Source organism: Vulpes vulpes, chromosome 2 (genome assembly GCF_048418805.1).
Source record: "Vulpes vulpes isolate BD-2025 chromosome 2, VulVul3, whole genome shotgun sequence".
In the NCBI taxonomy this organism is placed as follows: Eukaryota; Metazoa; Chordata; class Mammalia; order Carnivora; family Canidae; genus Vulpes; species Vulpes vulpes.
The window spans coordinates 140,115,928-140,137,815 of NC_132781.1; the positions used below are offsets into that span (position 1 = coordinate 140,115,928).

General features: G+C 39.3%; 1 protein-coding gene across 2 annotated transcripts in view; it reads right to left on the reverse strand.

The window, feature by feature from the left end:
- Positions 1–21,888, reverse strand: part of LPCAT2 (lysophosphatidylcholine acyltransferase 2) — a 66,489-nt gene that overhangs the window by 22,733 nt on the left and 21,868 nt on the right. The window contains exons 8-12 of one of the 2 annotated variants that reach the window (XM_072750209.1): positions 19,447–19,501; positions 9,907–9,989; positions 7,228–7,353; positions 5,706–5,859; positions 723–1,813 (exon numbers count right to left, since the gene is read on the reverse strand). In XM_072750209.1, coding sequence (XP_072606310.1) covers positions 1,691–1,813; positions 5,706–5,859; positions 7,228–7,353; positions 9,907–9,989; positions 19,447–19,501 — 541 coding nt within the window. In that variant the 3' untranslated portion in view covers positions 723–1,690. Of the gene's footprint in view, positions 1–722; positions 1,814–5,705; positions 5,860–7,227; positions 7,354–9,906; positions 9,990–19,446; positions 19,502–21,888 lie in introns of those variants that run through there. The other variant, XM_026011769.2, reaches the window with a different exon arrangement.

Consider the following 21,888-nt stretch of genomic DNA (forward strand, 5'->3'; position numbering starts at 1 on the left):
GACCTTTCTCATTTATTGATGAGGATGTCATATTGGATGAACTCAAAAGCCTTTCTAGAGCCCATATAGATAATATCTATTTCTTCTTTGTTATCATCTTGGACTGTCACTCTGTCATAGGAGAAAATTAAATTGGTCTGACACAATTTGCTCTTTACAAAGCTCTGTTCTTTACTTCCTTATGCTCATGGGAGAGGCCCGTTATTGCTCACTTATGCTTATAAAGAAAGTTAAGCTTTAACTCATGCAGCCTCCTTTCTGTTCCTTCTAAGCATCTCCTGGGTATATTTGCACAGAGGAGCCAAAAATAAAGCTTATAATTCTCACACTTCAGTGGAGATTCCTAATGTAACAACACCCTGTGAGAGAAAATACCATCATGGATTAAGTGGAGGAGTTAAGACAATCTGAGACATGAACAGGGAAATGGTCAGGCATATAGGACCACCAAACACTTAGGCCAACTAGTATAACTGCATAGGAAAGTTATAGCCTTTTTCTGTTAATTGCATCATATAAGTTATGGGTACATTTCACATAACAAATCCTGATTAAATGAGACTGCAATCAATAGTTCTTTTCATGTGAACTATGAAATACTATATTACAAATCAAACCTGAACTGCAAATTTAAAGGATAGAAGGCTTCACTGTTGCTTAGTAGTTGCCTCTGCCATTGTAGACAAAGCAGCCACAGGCAATACATAGACCAATGGACACAGTTCGTTTCAATGAAACTTTATTAACAAAACAGGCAGCGGGCTGGATTGTGCCCACCAGCTGTTGTTTGCTGACTGTTGCTCTATTTCCTAAGCTGATGAAAACAGAGTATGTTGGTAAGGTTTAAGGACTGAGATGGGCTGCAGTTAGTGCTTCGAGTGGCTACTGTCGATTTGTAGGATACCCCACATCCGATTTACTAGTGATCACTCTGAATCTTTATTCTTGTCTGCTCTGTTTCTTACTGATAACTTCCCTCAGTTGTCCTAGTGTTGTACCATTTGTCTTTACAGATGAGAAAAACTGGTTTCTAACTCCTCAGTTATCTATCATCTAGCACGAACTCTTTGCCTTTTTTTATCAACAACACTGCAAAACAGGCCATCACCCGACATAATTTAGATAGGTGGGGACACCTGGGTGTCTCAGCGGTTGAGCATCTGCCTTCGGCTCAGGGCATGATCCCAGGGTCCTGGGATTGAGTTTCACATCGGGCTCCCTGCATGGAGCCTGCTTCTCCCTCTGCCTATGTCTCTGCCTCTCTCTCTCTCATGAATAAATAAATAAAATCTTAAAAAAAGATTTAGATAGGTGGTTATTCTTTCCATCCTGTAAAATAATTTTGAAATTTGTCATGATTCTTCCCCTTTCGGCCTTCTAACTAGCACTTAGTTCTGACATTTACTATGTTCTTTGTTTAAATATTAGACAAGAAAAGTGTGTGTGTACTTTAGCACTTTGACAATCCAGCATTTGGGCTATTGTAAACTTCTATAGATCTTCTATTACTGCTTCACATTATGTGGAATGAATGCATCTCTTTATCCCGAGTTCTTTTCCTGTCTGCCTGGTTCTTGGTATTAGTTCCACTGTTAAATGAGGTCCAACAATAACAAGTATCTTTGCCTGCCCCTTCCTGTTGGAGAAGGTAGGGTGCTGCAGCATGCAGATTTTTTGCTCATGCTGACAGTCAGGACAGGGCACTTTTGTGGCTTAAGTGACGGCGAGTAACAGAGAAATCTTTCTGAGTGGGATAAGATGAATTTTTCTCTTTAGTTGTACAAGTTGCCCTGGAAGTTTGGGACCATACATGCTGCAAAGTAAAAAAAATAAAAAATAAAAAAAAAAATTACTATCTGGCTCTATCAGAAAAAGTCTGCTGACCCTGAAGTAAGGCTTTGCCACTGGTGCATGTACATACTGTTATGGGGATGGGGGGCTGATGAAATATTAGGCTGAGTATATCAGGAGATTCAAGAGGAGGATCGGGAGTTAGAAGAGATAGGACTTGGAGCTAGTAAGAAGTTCAAGAGGCAGATAACATGGTGCTTTGTCAAGCCAGCAACAAAGGCAAGCTGTGTCCGGCAGTATCTGAGGACTTTGTCTTATTGATACATCAGATAGTGCTGGTGGGGCAGCATATGGTTCTGCTCGGTAACATAGCTCTGAGGAAGGATGCAATGAACAGGCATGCTGTTACGGACATTCTGAGATGTTGTTATAACCGTAGAAATGACTGCACTATGACTTTGGGTTTAGCCAGCGTTGTTTCTTAATCCCATTAGGTATATTTCAATCCCTTCAGGAGTGCTGCAAAAAGTCTAGTATTTAAAACTGAATTAATGAATATCAACGATGTTGAGACACCACTGTTTTTACCCTATCACCTCAGCCTTCAACTCTGACTCATCTGGACATGTGACCAATCTGATGCAGACAGTTCAGAATATGTTTAAAAATAAAGAAGCTAAACTCAACACAAAGATGAAAAAGTTCTTTGTTCTTTTTCAGAGAGATAGGACCCCTCCAAATGACATGATCTCAAACTAGTGAACTATGCCGCGCTTTGGATGGACCTTACTCGTCATCAGATACCAGAGAGTCTGAAAGGACAGGTCGGAATGTCCACAGGAGCTCAAGAGACAGTGCAATTTTTAGGGACAAACTGAGATAAGACCATTATGAAGTCTTTACAGACTAGCCAAGAATGTACATGGGAAGAAAGAGTAAGGGGATGTGAGGGAGGTCTTTCTCCCATCCCCCCAAATCCCAACACCACTTCATTAAACTTGAGGGGAGACAGAGAGGCTGAGGGCAGCTGTCTGCACTGCAAAAATGTACAGCTGCTGGAAGAACCACAGGAACACCCCCCGCCCTTTCTTGTTCCCACCCTTCCTCCTCCTACCCCCCACCCCTCATGAAGCATTGAGTTTAGCAAGATAAGCTACTCTGAGGGAAACAAACTATGGCATTACTGAACTTCTTGTCTTTCCCAAGGAACATTCCCCAGCTAAATCACTTAAAGAGGTTGAGAAAACAAGCCTAGCCTGGAAGTTAAGTGGGTATGTGCATGGGGCGTGGTAACAATTGCATAATTCGCCTTCTCAAAACAAAGTAAATCTTCACAGGCGCAGACATGCAGATACATTAAAGACAGAAGAGGAAAGAAAGACAGACAAAGACAGAAAGAGGAAAGAGGGAAAAAGGAAGGAAGGAGAGAAAGGAAGGTCATGTGCGTTAGTCCCCAATTCTCCAGGCTCTTTTCTCTACCTTCCAGTATGTTGGAGAGCAGAAAGAAAAGTACTGGAAAGACCCTCTTATGATCTATAGTGAAAGCCAAGTCACGCTATACAAAGAAGTGACAAACACTCATGGTTGTAAGTGACGTGTGAACCAATGGAAGTGGTCCATGTGGATATGTGATTGGCCAACTTGGCTGCCAAGGCTCACTGTATCCTCTAGTTCAGAGTGAGTCAACCCCCCTAACTGGGGGTTATTTTAATCCTTGTACCCTCCCTTCCCCACTTCCAAATCTTCCCATACTTAAGAGTGCCAGAGAAACACTGGGGATTATCAGTCACCAACAGAATGGGTGTCCTAATAATCCTGGAACTGCTAGTGATGACAGTTTGACACCTGCAAGGGAGGGCAACCTCATAGATATTAGTGCTAATCTTGATTGAAAATCCTGATGAGCACAAAGTCTAAGATGTGCTCTAAGCTTCCTCCTTGGTTCCCATTCCATGTCACTCCCCATTTTCCCATCTCCTTTCCTTAATTGTATATTCCTGCCATATTCCTTCCTGTCACCACGTTCCTATTCATAGAAGTTTCATTTAAAACTACTTGCCTGGTTCCTAGAGCCAAAGAGGGAGATGGTACATAAATCTCACAGAGAGATTGGTAATAGTACAAGTAAGAAGCTCTTCTGTTTTCCCAACTTGCACGGTTACAGTCAATAATTTACTTCTCCTTTCCCCTAAGTCTTCATTACATTTTCTAGTAGTATGACTGCAGTGACACAACATGTGATCATTTCACAGACAAAGAAGATGATCTGTACACTGCAAGCAAGCCAAGGAAAGGGGACTGGGTACTACAGAGAGAAGAAGGTTGCTTTACTGCATCAGGTTAAAGGATGGTTCATCTTAAAGATCACAGAATGAGTCATTAGGAACATCAGAGTGCTCTGGGTAAAGAGAAAAAGAAGCCCTGTCCTGGTTTCTGTCATCAAGCTATAATTTCTTTGAAAAATATCTTTTCCCAGTGGTCAACAGAGAACTGGGACTTCTGGAGCCAGCCAGAATGGAATAAGCCCAATCGAGCCCATCTCTCCTTATGAGTACAAATTAGAAACTCTAATCGAAATATGAAAAGCAACTACCTCTGGACAAAATACCAGAGCAGGAGAATTGGTGAGGAGAGCCAAAATGAAAGAACAATCAGTAAAGCAGGATAATCATGGATGACTTCATTATTAAATTGTTGAAAGGAAGAACCCTCAACTCTCTTCTATTCACAACGATATATCCTAGGAATGAATGCGAAATAAAGTCATTCTCAGATAAGAAAATAACAAGAGCACAATCCTAAGTATGTACTTGAGTGAAATAAAAGCCTAGATTTACACAAAAACCAACACAGGAATATTCATAGTTTGTATTCATAATTGCCCCAAATTGTAAACAAGTCAAAATGCTCCTTAAATGGGGAATGGATATACACCAAGAATGGTACGTCCATTCAATGGAATACCACTCAGTAAGAAAAGGGGAAACTCTTATTGATACATGCAACAACATGGCTGAATCTCAGATGCATTATGCCAAGTGAAAGAAGCCAAACTCAAAATCAAATAGCTGATTCTATTTATATGGCAAGGGCATAGAGATGGAGTAATTGCTGGGGGTTAAGGGTAGGACAAGGATTTGACTCGCAAGGGATGGCTTGCAAGGACTTGCAAGGCAAGGGATGGTTAAAGGGGATGCTATTTTGCAACTGTTATGTGTCCTGAATGGAGTGGTAGTTCTAACGCTCAATGCATTATTACTCGTAAAACTGTAACCAAAAGAGTAAACTTTACTGTCAACGTTATATGTTAAAAAACACATCAAAATTGAGAATCTGAAATCTTGGTATATTTTTCCTAAGGGAACTTCCTGACAATTCAGTTATCTAACTGCCTGTACTTACATGTTCATAAGCAGAAAATCCAATAGAATGGCCAACAGCCAAGCTTTAACTGGAATCTTTGTCTTAAAATGTTACTTGAAAATACAACCTACTTGGTTCTTATACATTTTGGGGGAAGTTGTTAACTCTTCGGGATAGAATAGTACCACCCTTGTCATCAGTGAATGAATTTTGACATAAAGATTTAGGTTCTTGATAGTTATGGCAACCTTTCCAATTCTATATTACAAACATGGTTTTATGACTACAATATTTATTTCTGACCTAGTGCTTAAAATAAGTAGATACCTTCATAACTGTTGTAATACACACAGGTGCACGCGTGCACACATACACAATTACATTACTATTACTACTTAAGGGGAAAAAACAAAATCATGAAATTAAACCATGGGCTCTGTCTTGCTTCTTCTAATAGTTACCTGCCAAGTTTTTCAAATGCCATACTGATTTATGCTCTGTAGAGACCAGCAGAGTAAAGATGTTGGTGTGTTAAAGACGTTTTAACATACCCTGTCAAAAAGTGCGAAGAGTTGTCTCAAGACATCTGAAACAGGCAGCTTCAAATACTCTGCAAATTCTTCAATTCCGATTCTTCCTCCTTTTGAAGAACTTGCAATTGTTGCATATTCATCCAAATGCTTACGAATACCATCCCAATCTAACCTGAACCAACAAAGAATCATAAATATGTGTTGTTAGACCTTTACAATCTACACGGACGTTTTATGAATGGTGTTTTATTCATTTGTCTGAGGAAAAAATATTTTAAGTGTTACATTTGAAAATGAGAATAAAATGGGTATTTTAGAGTACTTATGGAACATGTATATAGGCTTCTGAGTTTTTTAACTCAGAAGGCTATTAGTAAGACTAATTTTCCCAAATTCCTGAGGGAGAGAAAAGTAGCTGAGAAGAAGAGCAATGTGATAGAATAAGAAATGATTCATGAAAATAAAATAAGAAATCATATTTTAATCTAAATTTTACTTAGTAAGTCAATAGTACTAATTGGGTTGTGAAAAAAATATGCAATTCTTGCTTTCAAAGGAGCTTTCAGGCTGATAATGAACTAACATTGCACAAAATGTTGTGACAGGGAGATTCAGTAGGCAATACACACTTCTTCCAATATTATAAATATTATAAAACACTGAAACACCAAAACACCCGAAATGTACCATAGCTCACATCATATCCTGTCTTTGTTTTATACAATTAAACAGGTGACCTAACACATACTGCTTTCTTCTGTATCCAATTTCAGTAACTATCCAAACTTTTCAAATTTATATGAATATTATGAATATAATATCAAAACACATTTAATTAAAAGATATGAATCATATTTGCTTTATCAGTTATCAAAATATTATCTTTAAATATTGACCTTTAGTACAATAACTAGTTGTGCAGCTTTCTCCTATGGAGGATGCCAAAGCCTACTAAATCAATACATTCTGCAAATCCCCAATGGGGCTGAAAAAAGAATGAATGGTAATAAGAAGGGAATCGAAGTTTATACCTTTCATAGCAGATGGTTCAAAGCGATTGTTCATAAAAGCACAAAGGAGTGTTTTTGCCTTAAAAAAAAATCTATGCACCCAGAAGAAAAAGGAGACCTAGGGTAAGCATTTAAAATTCAGTGGATGGTCAGAAGTGCTTCTCTACAAGTCAATTCATATTTCACATGAGAAGGTCTGACTACCACATGCCGGTACCATCAAATCATGCGATCCTTCTTGCAAGAGGGCAGCAGGAACACTAACTGCTCTGAAAGCTCTGTGCTGCTCCACATTTACTGTCTCTCAGGCTCCTCCTGTGACCAATACACATGCTTCTGACTTGACAATCTTGAAAAAACACAACTAGATAAACTAAATGTGAGATAAATTCACAGCTCTGGCTTCCTTAATAGACACCATGTAGATTCTAGAGCTGAGCATTAATGAAACCAGAGAAAATAAACATACAGGATTTTAGATCTCTTTGGGACGTCTTACTAAAAGTGGAGCAATTTAAAAATACACTTACTTCAATTTCCGGCTAATTTTGGTAAATTCCACCAACCCAGCTTCCATAGGCAATGTTAGCTGTCCTGCTGAAATCATCAATCTGCAGTCTTCATAGGTATGATCTGTTACTGGAATTCCCAAAGTTCTAAAGGCATTTGAAAGCAAACAAATTCCAATTTTTTTAAAGGTAATGAATTTTTCATCAGGCCTCAACTGGTCAACAAACAACAGTAAATGGGAAAGTATTTACTACTTTTTAAACCAGTAGCTTTGGCTTATTATTGCCAAAGAGACATATTTCTCCTCTGCACAGACTTCCTGTGGTTGAGTTAATCCCCTTATGTCTGCGTGCTTTGGTCAGGTGGTCATTTTGTTTTGTGTTTTAACTGTGACAGTGATACTAGCTGACTCCAATCTCCAGGAAAGCAGTATATTTATATTTCATTCCACTGGAGTTTCTTCCCAACCATGGACCTTTCAGCTCTTAACTAAGGCTCACTGCTGTCTGTACATAGGAATAATTACTTACTACACAGCATTCTTTATTGTAAAGGCAAACTAAAGAGGCCCGTGGAAGTGCCATTTGAACAGATAAATGGCATCTATTCATCATGTAAGGGAATAATCCAAATGGCTAGCTATCTATGTTTTTCATCTCTCAAAACTGGCTATCACTTCTTGCTAACAATCTTCTGAAAATACTAAAGAGAACTGAAAACAAGCTCATTATTTCTTCCAAATCTAAACATCCTCCATCCTCAAAGGAGTGCATGATGTCTACTGGCTCCCTCCTGCTCAGAGGTCTAGTAATGAACTAGACTTGACAAAAATATATTATCAGTAACAACTTGAAAAACCACTGAGTACTAAGAAAAAAAGCCTGTGTAGTACATAAAATAATTTCTTAAAGATTCTTCTTCACAAAACTTTTATTCACAGGTATTCAGTGAGAATCATAGTTCTGTCTTCAATTGTATCGGATTTTGTTGAATTCCGGCTGAGAATATTATATTTTCAATGGATGTGATGAGAATAAAATATTTTTTTCCTATCTACAGAGAGGCTATTTTTGAGTAACAAATATTTTAATGTAAGAATATTTTCATTTGGAAAATAAAAATTTTAAATATTTCAGGAATTTATTATTTATGATAGAGAATAGTAGAGCATGCCCACCAAGAGCTAGGACTCAGGTGGATTTGAGTGCCAGCCCAGACCCTCACTACCTGCCATGATCTTGGGCAAATGACTTCCTCTGAGTCTCAGTTTCCTTGCTTGGCTCCAAGAATTGCTGTGCAGATTATGTCAGATAACCCGAGTAAATCGGCCTGGCATGGTACTTGGTATATACTCATTATAAGTCACAGTAACACCACCAGCTTGAGTCTTTACCACTTTCAAATGCTCCTGTCATATTCTTTCCTCTGTGAGACTCATGATCACCAAAACCATGAGAAAGGCAAGGCAAGGATGGTAACTACGACTTTACACACTAGGAGAAGGAGCCTCAGAGGGACTTGTCCATGGTTAGGCAGCCAATAGAGGTCTTTCTTACTCTTTATCCAAGGCCCTAATGCCTCCAAATTCAGATAAAGTCTGCCTCATCAAACCCCTGCTCTGCTTTTAGGCACATTTTGGGAAGTCAAACTATCTGGTATAAATTCCCTCAGTTCCTAAAATTTATATGAGTTTCTAGCTTCTGGTATGAAAACAGAAGGAGAAAGAGAAGAAAACTACCTCAGAGCAAATTCTGTAGCCAGTCTAGAAACTGGGAAAATCAAGTACGTGTACATACACATAGTAAAAGATTTTTTGAACTTTTGTTCTGTTGTGAAAATAAAGTTATTCTGCTGTGAAATATAAATGTATGTATATATAATATTGCTTCTAATACTAAATTCAGCTATGAAGCTGAATTCAGATTTCTCATCTGAATTTTTGCTAGGAATACATGTTGCTGGCCTATCAGCACCAAGCCCACTACCAGAACGAGACAGGAGGGTGGTGCCTGGTGTGGAGTACATACTAGGAAGGCTCTAGGGCTGCCTCGGTGGTAGGACAGCATAACACACATTCTTTCATTTATCCAATCAGAGATAATGATTGGCCAGTTAAAATGATAAAATAATAATGGCCAGTTAAAACTTTCTTAAGCACAGGAAAATATCTGCCTTATGTTTGTGATTTACAATTTCTAAATTTACAGCCATCCCTTAATGAGATGTACATCTATTGCATTCTCTTGCAAACTTCTCCTTTTTGTGACTATAATCATCAATGCCTTTGAAACAACCAGCCTTGGCAGCTCTATGGAGGCTGGGGCACAGAAGGTGAGCCACGAATAACTTAGAGCATCACAAGGCTTTGTCTGACAGCGACAGGCCAGCTTAGGAGAATCCACCCTGTGGAATCCGCTGGCTGGCTGGTCTCTTCTGCTTATTGAATCCTCTCTGCTCCCCTTCTGGCAAAAACATATTTCCATTAGTTTAGGGCTGCATCTGGGGAAAATATTTATAGATTATTTTACTGACCACATTTCCAGGCACATTATTTTACTTACCAAAAGGAGTTAGGGAACGAGGACCTCAGAATGAAAAAAACAAAAACAAAAACGCTTAAATTCCAAAACTATGAGAAATGTCATTGACCAATCCATTTAAAAACTATTTACTGAGTGTGATCACATAGAGATACTTACTCTGCCATTAAATTCCGGACTCTACCAGCAAAAAGGATGGGGTCGTTTTTTTCTTCATCATTTGGTACTTGAACAGGCATGAACTGAAAGACAAACATACCTTTCCATTACAACAGCTAGGCCTAAGACACGAAATGCTACATACATTAATTTATAAACTATCTATCTTTTTTTTTAAGATTTTATTTATTTATTCATGAGAGACACACACAGAGAGAGAGGCAGAGACACAGGCAGAGGGAGAAGCAGGCTCCATGCAGGAAGCCCCACATGGGACTCGATCCGGGGTCTCTAGGATCACACCCTGGGCTGCAGGAGGCGCTAAATCGCTGCACCACTGGGGCTGCCCTAAACTATCTATCTTTATATTAAATCCCCCACCACCTTTCCAGCACTAGGTTACATGCTATAGTGGAAGGAATACAGCGATCTGCAACCAAGCCCTGAGTCTTCCTGTGTGTTCACTAGTATAACCCTCAAGTTTTATTCCCTGTCACCCGGACTCTGACAAGAGGCCTACCATCACCCAATCCCCTGCTTGTGATGAGGATGAACTGAGCCAGGGCTCGGAATTCTGGAAGCTGTAGAGCTATAGGTACGGAGATCTTATTCTCCATGCTGCATTTCCTATGGCTTACGATGCTTTGTGTGAAAATGTTAGCATCAGTAGTAACTGGTCTTTTATAGTTTATCTTCTCTTCCCGCTCCTGTATCAGCTGCATTTTTATCATTTGTTCAAATGTCACGTTTTGTCATTTTTCTGGCTTTCTTTTAACTCTTAGTGTTGGCTGTTTGGCTTTTGCTGAAGAAGACTGTGTTTTCCTTTATCATTTTAAATTTTACTGTTCTCCCCCCTTTGCTATTCGGTGGTGCCTCATTTGTGCTGTCCTGGTTTTATTTATAGTTTTTGAACACTAATGAGATTTTTGGTGCTATATTTAAGTCATTACATAGTTTTTGAGCACCTACTACATACCAGACCCAGATTAGCAGGGCTCTATTTCTGCTCCAAAAAAGATCCCTATTTTAATAGGATAGACCAACACAGCATGTACTAAGTATCATTGCCCTCAATGACAGGGCTTAGAAGCTTCATTAGGTTAGCTTAGAGTCATACAGGTCACATGACCAGGACTCAGCCCAAGTTCTGTCAGATTCTAAAACCCTTGTTTTCCCCACTAAATCATCCTTCCTAGAGTATGAGAGTGAGGGAGAAGAAATGATTAATTTGGCCAGGGGGGGCAGGGGAAAGCAGCCAAAGAGGCTTTACAGAAGAGCTAATACTTGATCTTGGCTTTTTAAGGATAAACATGATCTTGCCAATAGCTACTATTCATTGAATTTTAACTATGAACCAGGCACCATGCTAGGTGCTTTATATGCATTATTTCATTTCACCAATCCTCCCAATTTTAGTCATTAGGACTGGGGTTCACAAAGATTAATGACATACTCAAGTATTCACGTACTCAATGAATTCATTCATTGAATTCACTTACATTCACACCCTGGGCTGCAGGCGGCGCTAAATCGCTGTATGCCTACTGTATGGCTCCTACTGTATGCCAGGCACATGACAAAGGAGCCCCTGCCCTCGGGAGCCCCCATGTGGACCTGTTTTCAAATCTTGTTAACCATGTTAAGAAGCCTTTGGGCAAGGGGATATAGAGATGAAGTCTGAGCAAGGGAGCATTGTAACCAAGTCCAAGCTTTTGAGTGGAAACCTCAGTGAATAGCTTAACCAAAGAGGAAAGGCTGAGAGCAAGGAGCAGCCCTGGAGGTTACTGCAATCACCCTGTGAGAGAAGGTAAGACCCCGAAGAGAGGGTGTGAGGATGCAGAGGACAGCAAGGATGCAAGCGGCATTTTAGGATAACACGGAGAGGAATCAGAGGAGAGCGTGCTGTGTGATATGCATTGTCATTAACATTCTCTCCCAGGGGAGCAGTGGCAGGTTGCAGAAAGAGCCCTCAACCTTGTTGTGGCCTTGGCTTTGCTGCGAGATCCTGGAAGAGTCATTTGGCCTCAGTGGGACTTAGTCCCCTCTCTTGTCAAATGAAAAAGTTGGACTCGATGATCTCCAAGGCCCTCTCCAATGGGGATTCTGCATCTAGCTTTTACTTAGTATCGTTATTCTTTAAGATGGAAAAATAAACTAAGCCACCAGAGGTCCCCACATCACTTATCTATCCAGAGCAACAGCCCTTCTTTGCAATTATTTCTCAAAATTCCCTACATCCTATTCTAGATTTTAATCTCTTGTATTTGCTTGGTATGAAACCCAAGGTAGAAAACGGCATGTCAAAATGAGTGTTCACAAAATCTTTAACAAAATAAAATGGCAAGTTTTAAATTGCCATATAATTCTTCATTATTTAAGAAAGCCACATGATCATTTGTAACACACGTAATTTGTGGGTCATAAAAGCACATCCAGAAAACCTTGAAAAAGAAATTTCTACTATACTGTTAGACAAACATAATGCAATGAACTGTGGGCTTAATTCCTTTTGGTGCAGGCAATATTTTCCACAAAATGATTTTTAATAACTCTCATGTTGGTACAGCCTTTTATTCTCAATGAAGAAAATTCCACTGAGAGTACAAAATAATTAAAAGCCTGTATTTGACCCTCACGGGCCTTTGAAGCCCCCCCACCATGCCTCCTGAGAAGAAATGCAATGGAAATTCTTTTTTTTTATTTATTTATTTATTTTATTTTATTTATTTTTTTTTTTGGAAATTCTTATAAAAAGTTGTGTCTCCTTGCAGCAGACCTTGCCTTCTTTACATTTTTATTTTGTGTGCATTCATTCAAGACACAGCAAAAACACAGCCTCTCCTTGGGAAGGAAGATTGGCCCAAGACAGGGAAATGTGACTGCCATTGTCTGCTTATTACTGTCCCCTGACACACAGCTTGATACCCCAGTGACTTCAGAACACCAAATTTTCCTTTCCACATCCATCTTCTCTCATTATCTGGAGTAGCCACACGCATGGCTCATCTGACATGTTGAACTCACAGCCTCTTCACCTGGCCACAGGTGTTCTCATCTGTGCCTTGGCCACAGTGACACACATATGATGCTAATCTCCTGTGATGAGTTCTTGTTACTTCTCTGACCTGGACCCTTGCAGACTGTGAGAACCTGCTGGTTTCTCTTAGGGCAAGCTGGTCTCCTTTCATCCACTCCCTCCCAGCAACAGCTGGCTGCCTGTCTCTATGGGACTTGAGGAGTCAGCTACTTCCATGTAGACTGTCACCTAGACTGTCTTCCTTTTGCCACACCCACGGTGCCAACTGCAGACCCGTGATCACCTCTCCTTCCCCTGCCTTCCCATGCCTGCCAGAGACTACGGAGGGATGCTAGAGAAAGGTACACAAGCTCATGGGTTGAGTCTACTACAAATTCATGGTAAGCTCCATGGGGTCTTCACAGCTGTTTAAAAATTATGTTATTTCCCCAAGGTCATCACACCACCTCCAGACACAAAATAGTCCTGTTTACTTTGTTGAGCATCTTCCTTTAGCCTTTCAATCATGCAGCTGTGCCCCAACGTGTGATCTTCATATGGAGTCTGTTTCCTTAATGTCTATGTGACAGGTGAGGATCAAGGTACTGAACCGGAGGGACCTCGCTGCTGCTCAGGTATACCTTCCGGACCTGCTGCCATTGTATTTTAATGTTTCAGACATGGTTCATGCTTCTCAGGTTTCAATTCTACTTTCACCTCAATGGTACTTCACATTCAACTTTAGAAAGGAGACAGTGAAGGAGTCAAGGACAGGCTACCGCATAGTGTACCACTTCAGTATGTTGATTATTTGGAGTTAGAGGCATTTGAAGAATAGCAAATGCACAGGGAGGCTTTCTCTCAATTTTCCTTATCCACCTAAAGGCAGCTCTTCCAAAAGGAACTCAGTTGTCATAAATTCCCTCCTGTGGAGTCTCCTCAAACAGGGAAGATGGACCCTTATCAGAGGAGATGCACATGCAGGTTTGTATCACACCCATACAAATTTTATCGCACGCTATCACAGCCCCCAGTCTATTCTTCCCAGGGTCCATTTGTCATTTCTAAAAATCATTGACTTGAGGCACCTAGGTTGCTCAGTGGTTGAGCGTCTGCCTTCAGCTCAGGGCGTGATCCTGGGGTCCTGGGATCAAGTTCCGCATCATGCTCCCCGCAAGGAGCCTGCTTCTCCCTCTGCCTATGTCTCTGCTTCTGTGTCTCTCATGAATAAATAAATAAAATCTTTTTTAAAAAAATGACTGACTCTGCCCTGAGTGGCCAACACTGTCCCTCCCCTTCCTCATTTTTTTGGGTATTCACTTTTTGTTCACTAAGATGCTCTTGTGCACATATTAAAAAGTTAATATATCTGTATACCTTTGGTTCTATTAATTTGACCGTTGTGAGGTTATTTCACAGATCCAGCTATGAAACTTAAGTGGGTAGAGGGAAGGCTCTCCTCCCCCACAAAAGTCCACGTGAATCTCTCCAATGCTTTTCTGTTGCCCCTGAGACTGGCTCCCAGCACATTTGCCCTCCTCCCTTCCGTGTGCTCTGTTCCTTCACTTGCTGGCTCGGCACCATCCTGCCTCATATAAGAGGGCAGCTAACTGACAGGCTTCCCATAGGAATGCCTCATTTGCCCTTCTGGTCCCAGAGTGCCCCACCATCTTTTGGGCCACAGGCAACATAGAAGAAAAAGTCAGAATTCTTCAGTCTATTTTGCAGGCGATCTGTTATCCAGAGCCAATCCTTCACATGAATACTTGGGACCAGTGAAACTGCTTTTATTCATTGTTTCCTGACCATATTGGGCACATTCCTTTCTACTAAATAAATGATTATAAAAAGGAGAAAGACTGATGAGTGACAGTACTATTATCAGCCTTTTCTTTTTCCAAGTAACAGAAAAGGATTTTGATGAGTCAGTCTCAACATATACACAGTTCTGGTTCTTCCCATGATTCTTCAGAAAGAGCAAATGTGAAAAAAGGAAGGTATTTATGAATTAACATTTGCTGCTTTCTTCCCAAATTCACAGAACAATTTAGATGGTAAGGGAAATGCAAGTGACTGTTTATTAAACACCTACCGTGTGCTAACACTGAAATCACCTTATTAAATGCTAGCCACCCTATAAGAGGTGTTAGTATCCCATTTTACCAGTGAGAACACAGGCCAGGGGAGGCTTAAGTCATTTACCCAAGCACATACTGGTTGATGGTAGCAGAATTGGAACAAAATCCCAGCTAATACTCTTTTTTTTATATATAACACTCCATTTCTCAGGGCACCTGGGTGGCTCGGTTGGTTAAGCATCTGATCTTTAATTTCAGCTCAGGTCATGATCTCAGGGTCATGAAATTGAGCCCTAGGTCAGGCTCTGTACTGGGCATGGAGCCTCTTATTATTCTCTCTCTCCTTCTTCCACCTGGATCATGTACTCTCTCTCTCTCTTTCAAAAATATATTTATAAATAAAAGTAGATATAACAACTCCATTTCTCTACTACTACTACTACTACTTAGAAATTTCAGAATTCTACTGAGTTCCAGAAGAAATTAGTTTTGTTAGAATAAGCACATATATGGGTTTTGTGTGTGTGTGTGCATGTGTATTCATGTGACAGAGGTTTTTTAAAAGGTCTGTTCATTTTAGATTCAAAACTACAAATCATTTGAGTATATCTGGATATTTAAGTAAACTATATAAATATATTTGGACCTTCCCTAAATAATAAACTTTGGAGATTTAAAAAGTTGTATCTATCTACAGGTGTTGATCATAACACTCATTATGAAAATCCTTTCCTAAATCAGAATTGTTTTTTAATGAAAAACAATCCTTTCTACTACTTATAGGAATTAGACCCACCACAAAGTATTATAGGTCTAATGCTAGCCACTAGAAGTTCCTTTTAAGCTTTGCAAAGGAATTTTACTAAAACAAAATATGTCTGTATGCCCTCAGATAAATTATTTGTATGTGCCTGTATTATAATGGGTGGTTCTGAATAGAAACGGAGATCTAGCCTATGAAAGAGGAAACAGACTAACGGTCACTGTGAATGCCCTGCTTCCATTCATAAACCAGCTGCTGCCCACATAATGCCTTATAGTCTAGTTTTGTGTGGATTCTCTCTCATGAGATACAACTAGTAGGCTGTTGATTTATGTCACATTCTGGGATGTTTCCTACTAGCTATCTCTTTCCATATGCCCCTAAGCCACTTGCTTATAATGACATGCTTGTGAAGTAGCTGGCCAATAAAAGTAACCACTAAAAGACACTTTAAACACACCCACTATGCCACTATGATCCAGAGAATAACTTGCAATAGAACCTCTTTGGACACACATAACATCATTGTTTAAGAATGCCAGAAGACCAATTACAGAGGGCACGTGGTTTGGGACGGATTATATTTTTAAGATTCAAGAGTCAAGAAAATAATGGCCTTTTCAAAAATAAGTCTCTGTTGAGGAAGCAGAGAGGGATTGGGGAGAAGAGACAAGAAAACACCCCTCAATATTATACACCTAGATTTTAGCTATCCAAAGATTCTGGTAACTACGGAGTTGGAAAATCATCCTCAGCGAAGGATGACTTGTAAAAGATGAAAGAATACTATGGCCTTCAACATCCTGTGATGTCCTACGACTCACCAAGGCAGAATGTCTAAAAGACACCAAATGATCCATTCAAAGTTCATTTTAAAAAGCACAAAACTAAGACCATATACTTGAATAATACATCTTCAATTAGGCTTATCTAGTTAATATTTAAGACGTTCTAAAAACATATGTAAAAAAAATAATAACTAGGATTTCTATCAGTTTTTTGTTTTTAGGTAGGCTTCATGCACAGTGTGGAGCTCCATGAGGGGCTAGAACTCATGACTCCAAGTAAAAGACCTGAGCTGAGATCAAGAGTCAGATGCTTATCTGACTGAGCCACCCAAATGCCCAAGATTTCCATCAGTTTTAAAGAACACGAGGGTGAGGAGTGCAGGTGCTTCTGAACAACCAAGACACCTGATGTTGGTGCAACTAAGTACATGTGTGGCAGCTCAAGCCAAGCCTCCTCGGCCGTAGTAAAAAGCAAGAGTCTGTATGCAGTGCCCAGTTCTTGAGAGTCTTGACCCAGGGTGTGGATACACCTAGCACCTGATAGGCTGTGGGATACATTTTTCAGTTGCACCCAACTAGGGGGAATTAAAATATTCAAAAGTCATAGTAGTGAGGAGTGCCCTGGGTGAAAGGTAGCACCATAAATGTAAAATAAATATAAGAAAAATAAGAACACGAGGCTTGGCACAAATGCCCATCCTCTTGCCATAAGCCACAATTCTAATACACTGAATCTTACTGATTCAGCTCCTTTAAACAGGTTGTTAGCCATTTTGTTTGTGAAGTTATCAAAGGATATAGAGTCTTTGCTAGGAAATATTACCAAGACAGGTCTGGGAACTGGCTAGAGTTGTAATCAAAAGGAAAAAGAAAGAAGGAAAGAAGGAGAAAGAAAGAAAGAAGGAAAGAAGGAGAAAGAAAGAAAGAAAGAAAGAAAGAAAGAAAGAAAGAAAGAAGAAAGAAAGAAAGAAAGAAAGAAAGAAAGAAAGAAAGAAAGAAAGAAAGAAAGAAAGAAAAAGAAGGAAAGGTAGGTAGGCAGGCAGTCATGCCGGCCATGACACAGAAAGGAAATGTGGTAATAATGTTCAGGGCAAAGAAAAGAGGACTTTGCCTACCTCTGTTGTAACAGTTTGACCATGGACACATGTGCTAGACAAAAAAAGTAGAGTTCTCCTGCATTTCCACATCTGTTGCTAGATCTTGTTTTAGCTGGGGAAGGCAGCATATATACTATATACATAGTAGCTTTCAAGTTTGCACAGAAGACAGAATGGCTGTTTTAAGTAGGAGTTTCTTCTTTTCATTTTTGTTTTAGAAAAAGAACACAGGGCTAGTCTACCTGAATAGCTATCAAGGACGGAAGAACATGCTCAGAGTACTTAGAAATAATATAATATTTCTTCCTGACAGGGTTTCCCAAAACGTATTCTATGGAACACTGGCTCCAGAAGGAATCCAGAGTAAAAAAGAGTATTGTGGCCAAACCATCTCAAAGGCACTCACAGGTCTTCAGAAAAGAAATCTGATTAATTTTGTTTACCCTAGGATTTCTTAAAGTGATTATTAGGGCACAGATTAGTGTTTTTCTCTAGGAACATCTATGTATATCCCAAGAACTAGTGTTTTTTCATCACACTGAGTGATACTGAGCTGGTTTTAAACGTGGGGGAAGTGTGGCATATAATTAATAAAAAGATCTTTTCTTGGTAGGCAGACAACCTGCAAATCTCAAGAAAAATCTCAACCAAAGTGAAATTCATTTTGAAATATAATTTGCCTTCCTATGTCATTTGGAATTGCTGACAAGCTCTGCGTGGCTAAATGACTAAGCTATATAACAAAGTGAAAAACAGTATTCTCATTACTTAAATTCCCTGTCCTGTCACTTGGAGTATGGGCCCTCACTCAGGACTCTGAACTACATATGCAGACTTAAAGTTCTCTTTACACAATCTATGGATGCAATTGCAAAATGAAGTTGAGAGCCTGACTTACTATTCTGACCCTCTCTCTTTAGAGGCTACCTGAGAGTATCACTAAATCCAACTCGATTCTGCATATAGGGGTCCATTTCACATCACTCTAAGGTCTAAGAACGGTTCTGGAACCAACTTTCAGAGTCTTAAAAATCTCATCAGAATTTTCTGAAAGACCTAATCACTGCCCTACTCCCAGCCTGCTACTGCAATTCAAGCCGAAAGACTGCCCTATGAGTGACCTCCAGATACAATTTTCTCAGGCCTTCTGTGTGCAGAATGATTCCAAAAGGGAGGGCTTCTGACCTCTGTGCCTCTCCACTTTGACAGAACATACTCTTTAAGGAGCTCTGGGGCTCCATCGCTCCTTTTGTTAGGATGTGAAGCATAACATCCAACTGGGCAGAGGTCAGCATTAAAAGGAATGAGATAGAAAGCAGTTACATAAATCTGGTCAGCCAGGGTGGTTACATATGGAAGTTCTCACAAGTTAGGGCTACTTCCTGGAATGATTGTAAGGGGGGGAACAGTGGGAATCTGAGAGCCAGGTGGACAATGTGTCAAAGACCAGGGCTTATTTTAAAGATGGTGGACTTGGGATGCCTGGGTGGCTCAGTGGTTGAGAGTCTGTCTTTGGCTCAGGTCTTGATCCCAAGTCTGGAGATCGAGTCCCATATTGGGCTCTCTGCAAGAAGCCTGCTTCTCCCTCTATGTCTCTGCCTCTCTGTGTCTCTCTTGAATAAATAAATAAAATATTTAATAAAAAAATAAATAAATAAATAAATAAATAAAATATATGTATATATATATAGTGGACTTAACTTCCAACCTTTGTACAGCTGGGTTCTCTAGATGAGAAGTTCAAATAAAAAGGAAAGGTCAAATCTCTAGTTCTAAGGCTGTGTTTTGAATGACTTACCTCAACTTCCACTTTTGTGAAGGGCTGGCAGAAAGTAAGCATACAAAGCTGAATGCTGAAGAGAAAAAATAGAGCAGCACATCTTTATATAGTAATACAAGTATTATCTAATATTATTACTCAACAATCCTTTCTTTATGCACAAGCGCTGCCATGTCACACTTCATATATATTCTGCATTTATAAATGTCACACAGCAGCTACTACACTCCTTGAGCTTGAACAAGTATTTGTGATATTCAAAAGTTAAATCACCAAATGCAACACCAAATATGTATTTGTGAGTCAGAGCTGCAGCTCAGCACACTACCCCCCAAATGTGAAGTCCCCTGGACAACTCAGACTTGTAAGCCTAAGACCCTAGAGAAACAAGGCCACATTTTAAGGTACATAAATGTGTTTGTAGGAAAACTCTGGAGCAGAACATCACATTTTTAAACTTATTTCTGATATAAAAAAAAAATCAGTGGGCCTTTCCCTGAAAGCAGAAATTTTATCATAATTGTCTCAATTAATAATACATGTTTTAGTTATAGAGAAATTTTCTTTCATTGTAAAGCTAGGCAAAGAACAAAGGCTTTCTTTAAAGTGATTATAACCAACCCTCTCAAAGATAATTTTTGAAATAGTTGTTTCTATGTACAGCTTTCTAATACATATTTAGACCCTCTGGATAAGACTTCTATAGGATTTTTTATTTCACCTCATTTAGACAGATGACCCAGAATGCTGACAGAGTGGATTAATCTTTATGTTTAAAGAAACAACCAACCAGTTGCTATTAAGAAACTAAAATAGGATTTATCTATAAAAAATGAACTTAGTTTACACAAGAAACTTAGAAATTTAAAGAAGGAATTTAGTTAAAAGAAGGAATTTAGGAAGTGGATATACCAATTTAACATAAGTATCAGTTCTTAAATTTTCCATCTGAGAGGAAAAAATCTTTTACTATCAACCCCAAGCAAACAAAATCAATACACATTATTTACCATAAAATAAATTGTTCTTGAATTATTTAAATTGAGCTTTGGAACTTAGTGATTCAAATAGATAAATCTGTTCTGAAAATTCTGAATGAAGAAAGAAAGAAAGAAAGAAAGAAAGAAAGAAAGAAAGAAAGAAAGAAAAAGGAAAGAAAGAAAAAAGAAAGAAAGAAGAAAGAAAGAAAGAAAGAAAGAAAAAAAGAAAGAAAAAAGAAAGAAAAAAGAAAGAAAGAAAGAAAGAAAGAAAGAAAGAAAGAAAGAAAACAAACCAGGCGTACGATCTCATTAAAATTATGTTGTCTTCACTACACACAAACCAAACACCACTTCTTGGACCCAAACAAAACAGCTTTTCTATAGCTGCCCCTTCTCTAAATGCATTTCCTAAGTTTATTATCCCTCTCCCTTAGGCTATCTGCCTTAGCATATAGACTCTCTTCCTTAGAATCTGTCTAGACTCAACCTTGGAGCAAGGGCAATTGAGAAAACAGACTTAAAAGTAACAGACATGGTGCTCAATATACCACGAAGCCCATGAGAAGATAAAAGCGGAAATGAGAGTTACCACAGGCAAGTGCAACGTGGCATCTGGACAAAACAAAGTTGTGCCTTTTGAGGTCTTCGTGTTTTTCAGCCCTAAGATATCTTTAACTCTGGGGAAAAAAATTTCTCTCTCTTTTCTGAATTGTCTCCTATTTTCTTTTTCCCTTTATCACACGCTTCCTGGGTTAGAAGCCTAGATTACCAAACCACTCCATTTTCTACCCTGATCATCCTCCTGGGAAGGCCTTCTCCTACTTGACCTTCATGCCCACCTGGACTGCCACATAAGTTTAAACAAGTCATACTGACTGCAGAGAGAGCCTGATGTCACTGTCTCTGCAAGGAGCTTAAATTGTAAAGGGCCCAAGGATGACACATCTTGGGACATCTAACGATGTTCTGTACCCAGTTTCTAGGCACTTCCTTTTCTAAAATTTCTCATAGTATTTGTTTCTCCTCACTTGCCCTTCTATGAAAAGCTGAAAACCAGGATCAGTAGTGACATGAAATGTATCCCAGGCAAGATCACATAACGCCCAGATACCCTTTTCAATTTATGGTCTTTATTTCCAGTGTCTTTGATTTAACTTCGGGTACGAAGGACCAAAGAGTAATAGGAATATATGTGTCTCACATGTTAATAAACAATAACATATGTCACTGGCCCATCAGTTACCCACTTTGATTTAAATTTATTATTTTGATGCAATTCACACACACAAAATAGAGAAAATCGGTATGCAGTATAAAAAACAATCTGACTTTCATATGTTGCTTGGATGATCTAAGGGGTATGTAAGGAAGTCACAAGGTACTTGAAGGCAAATGATCATTCCCTTTTAAACACGGCCAAGCGGCTGTCTATGCATCAACAACGTTATGTGAACTCTCTTCGCTCAGTATCAAAAGACAC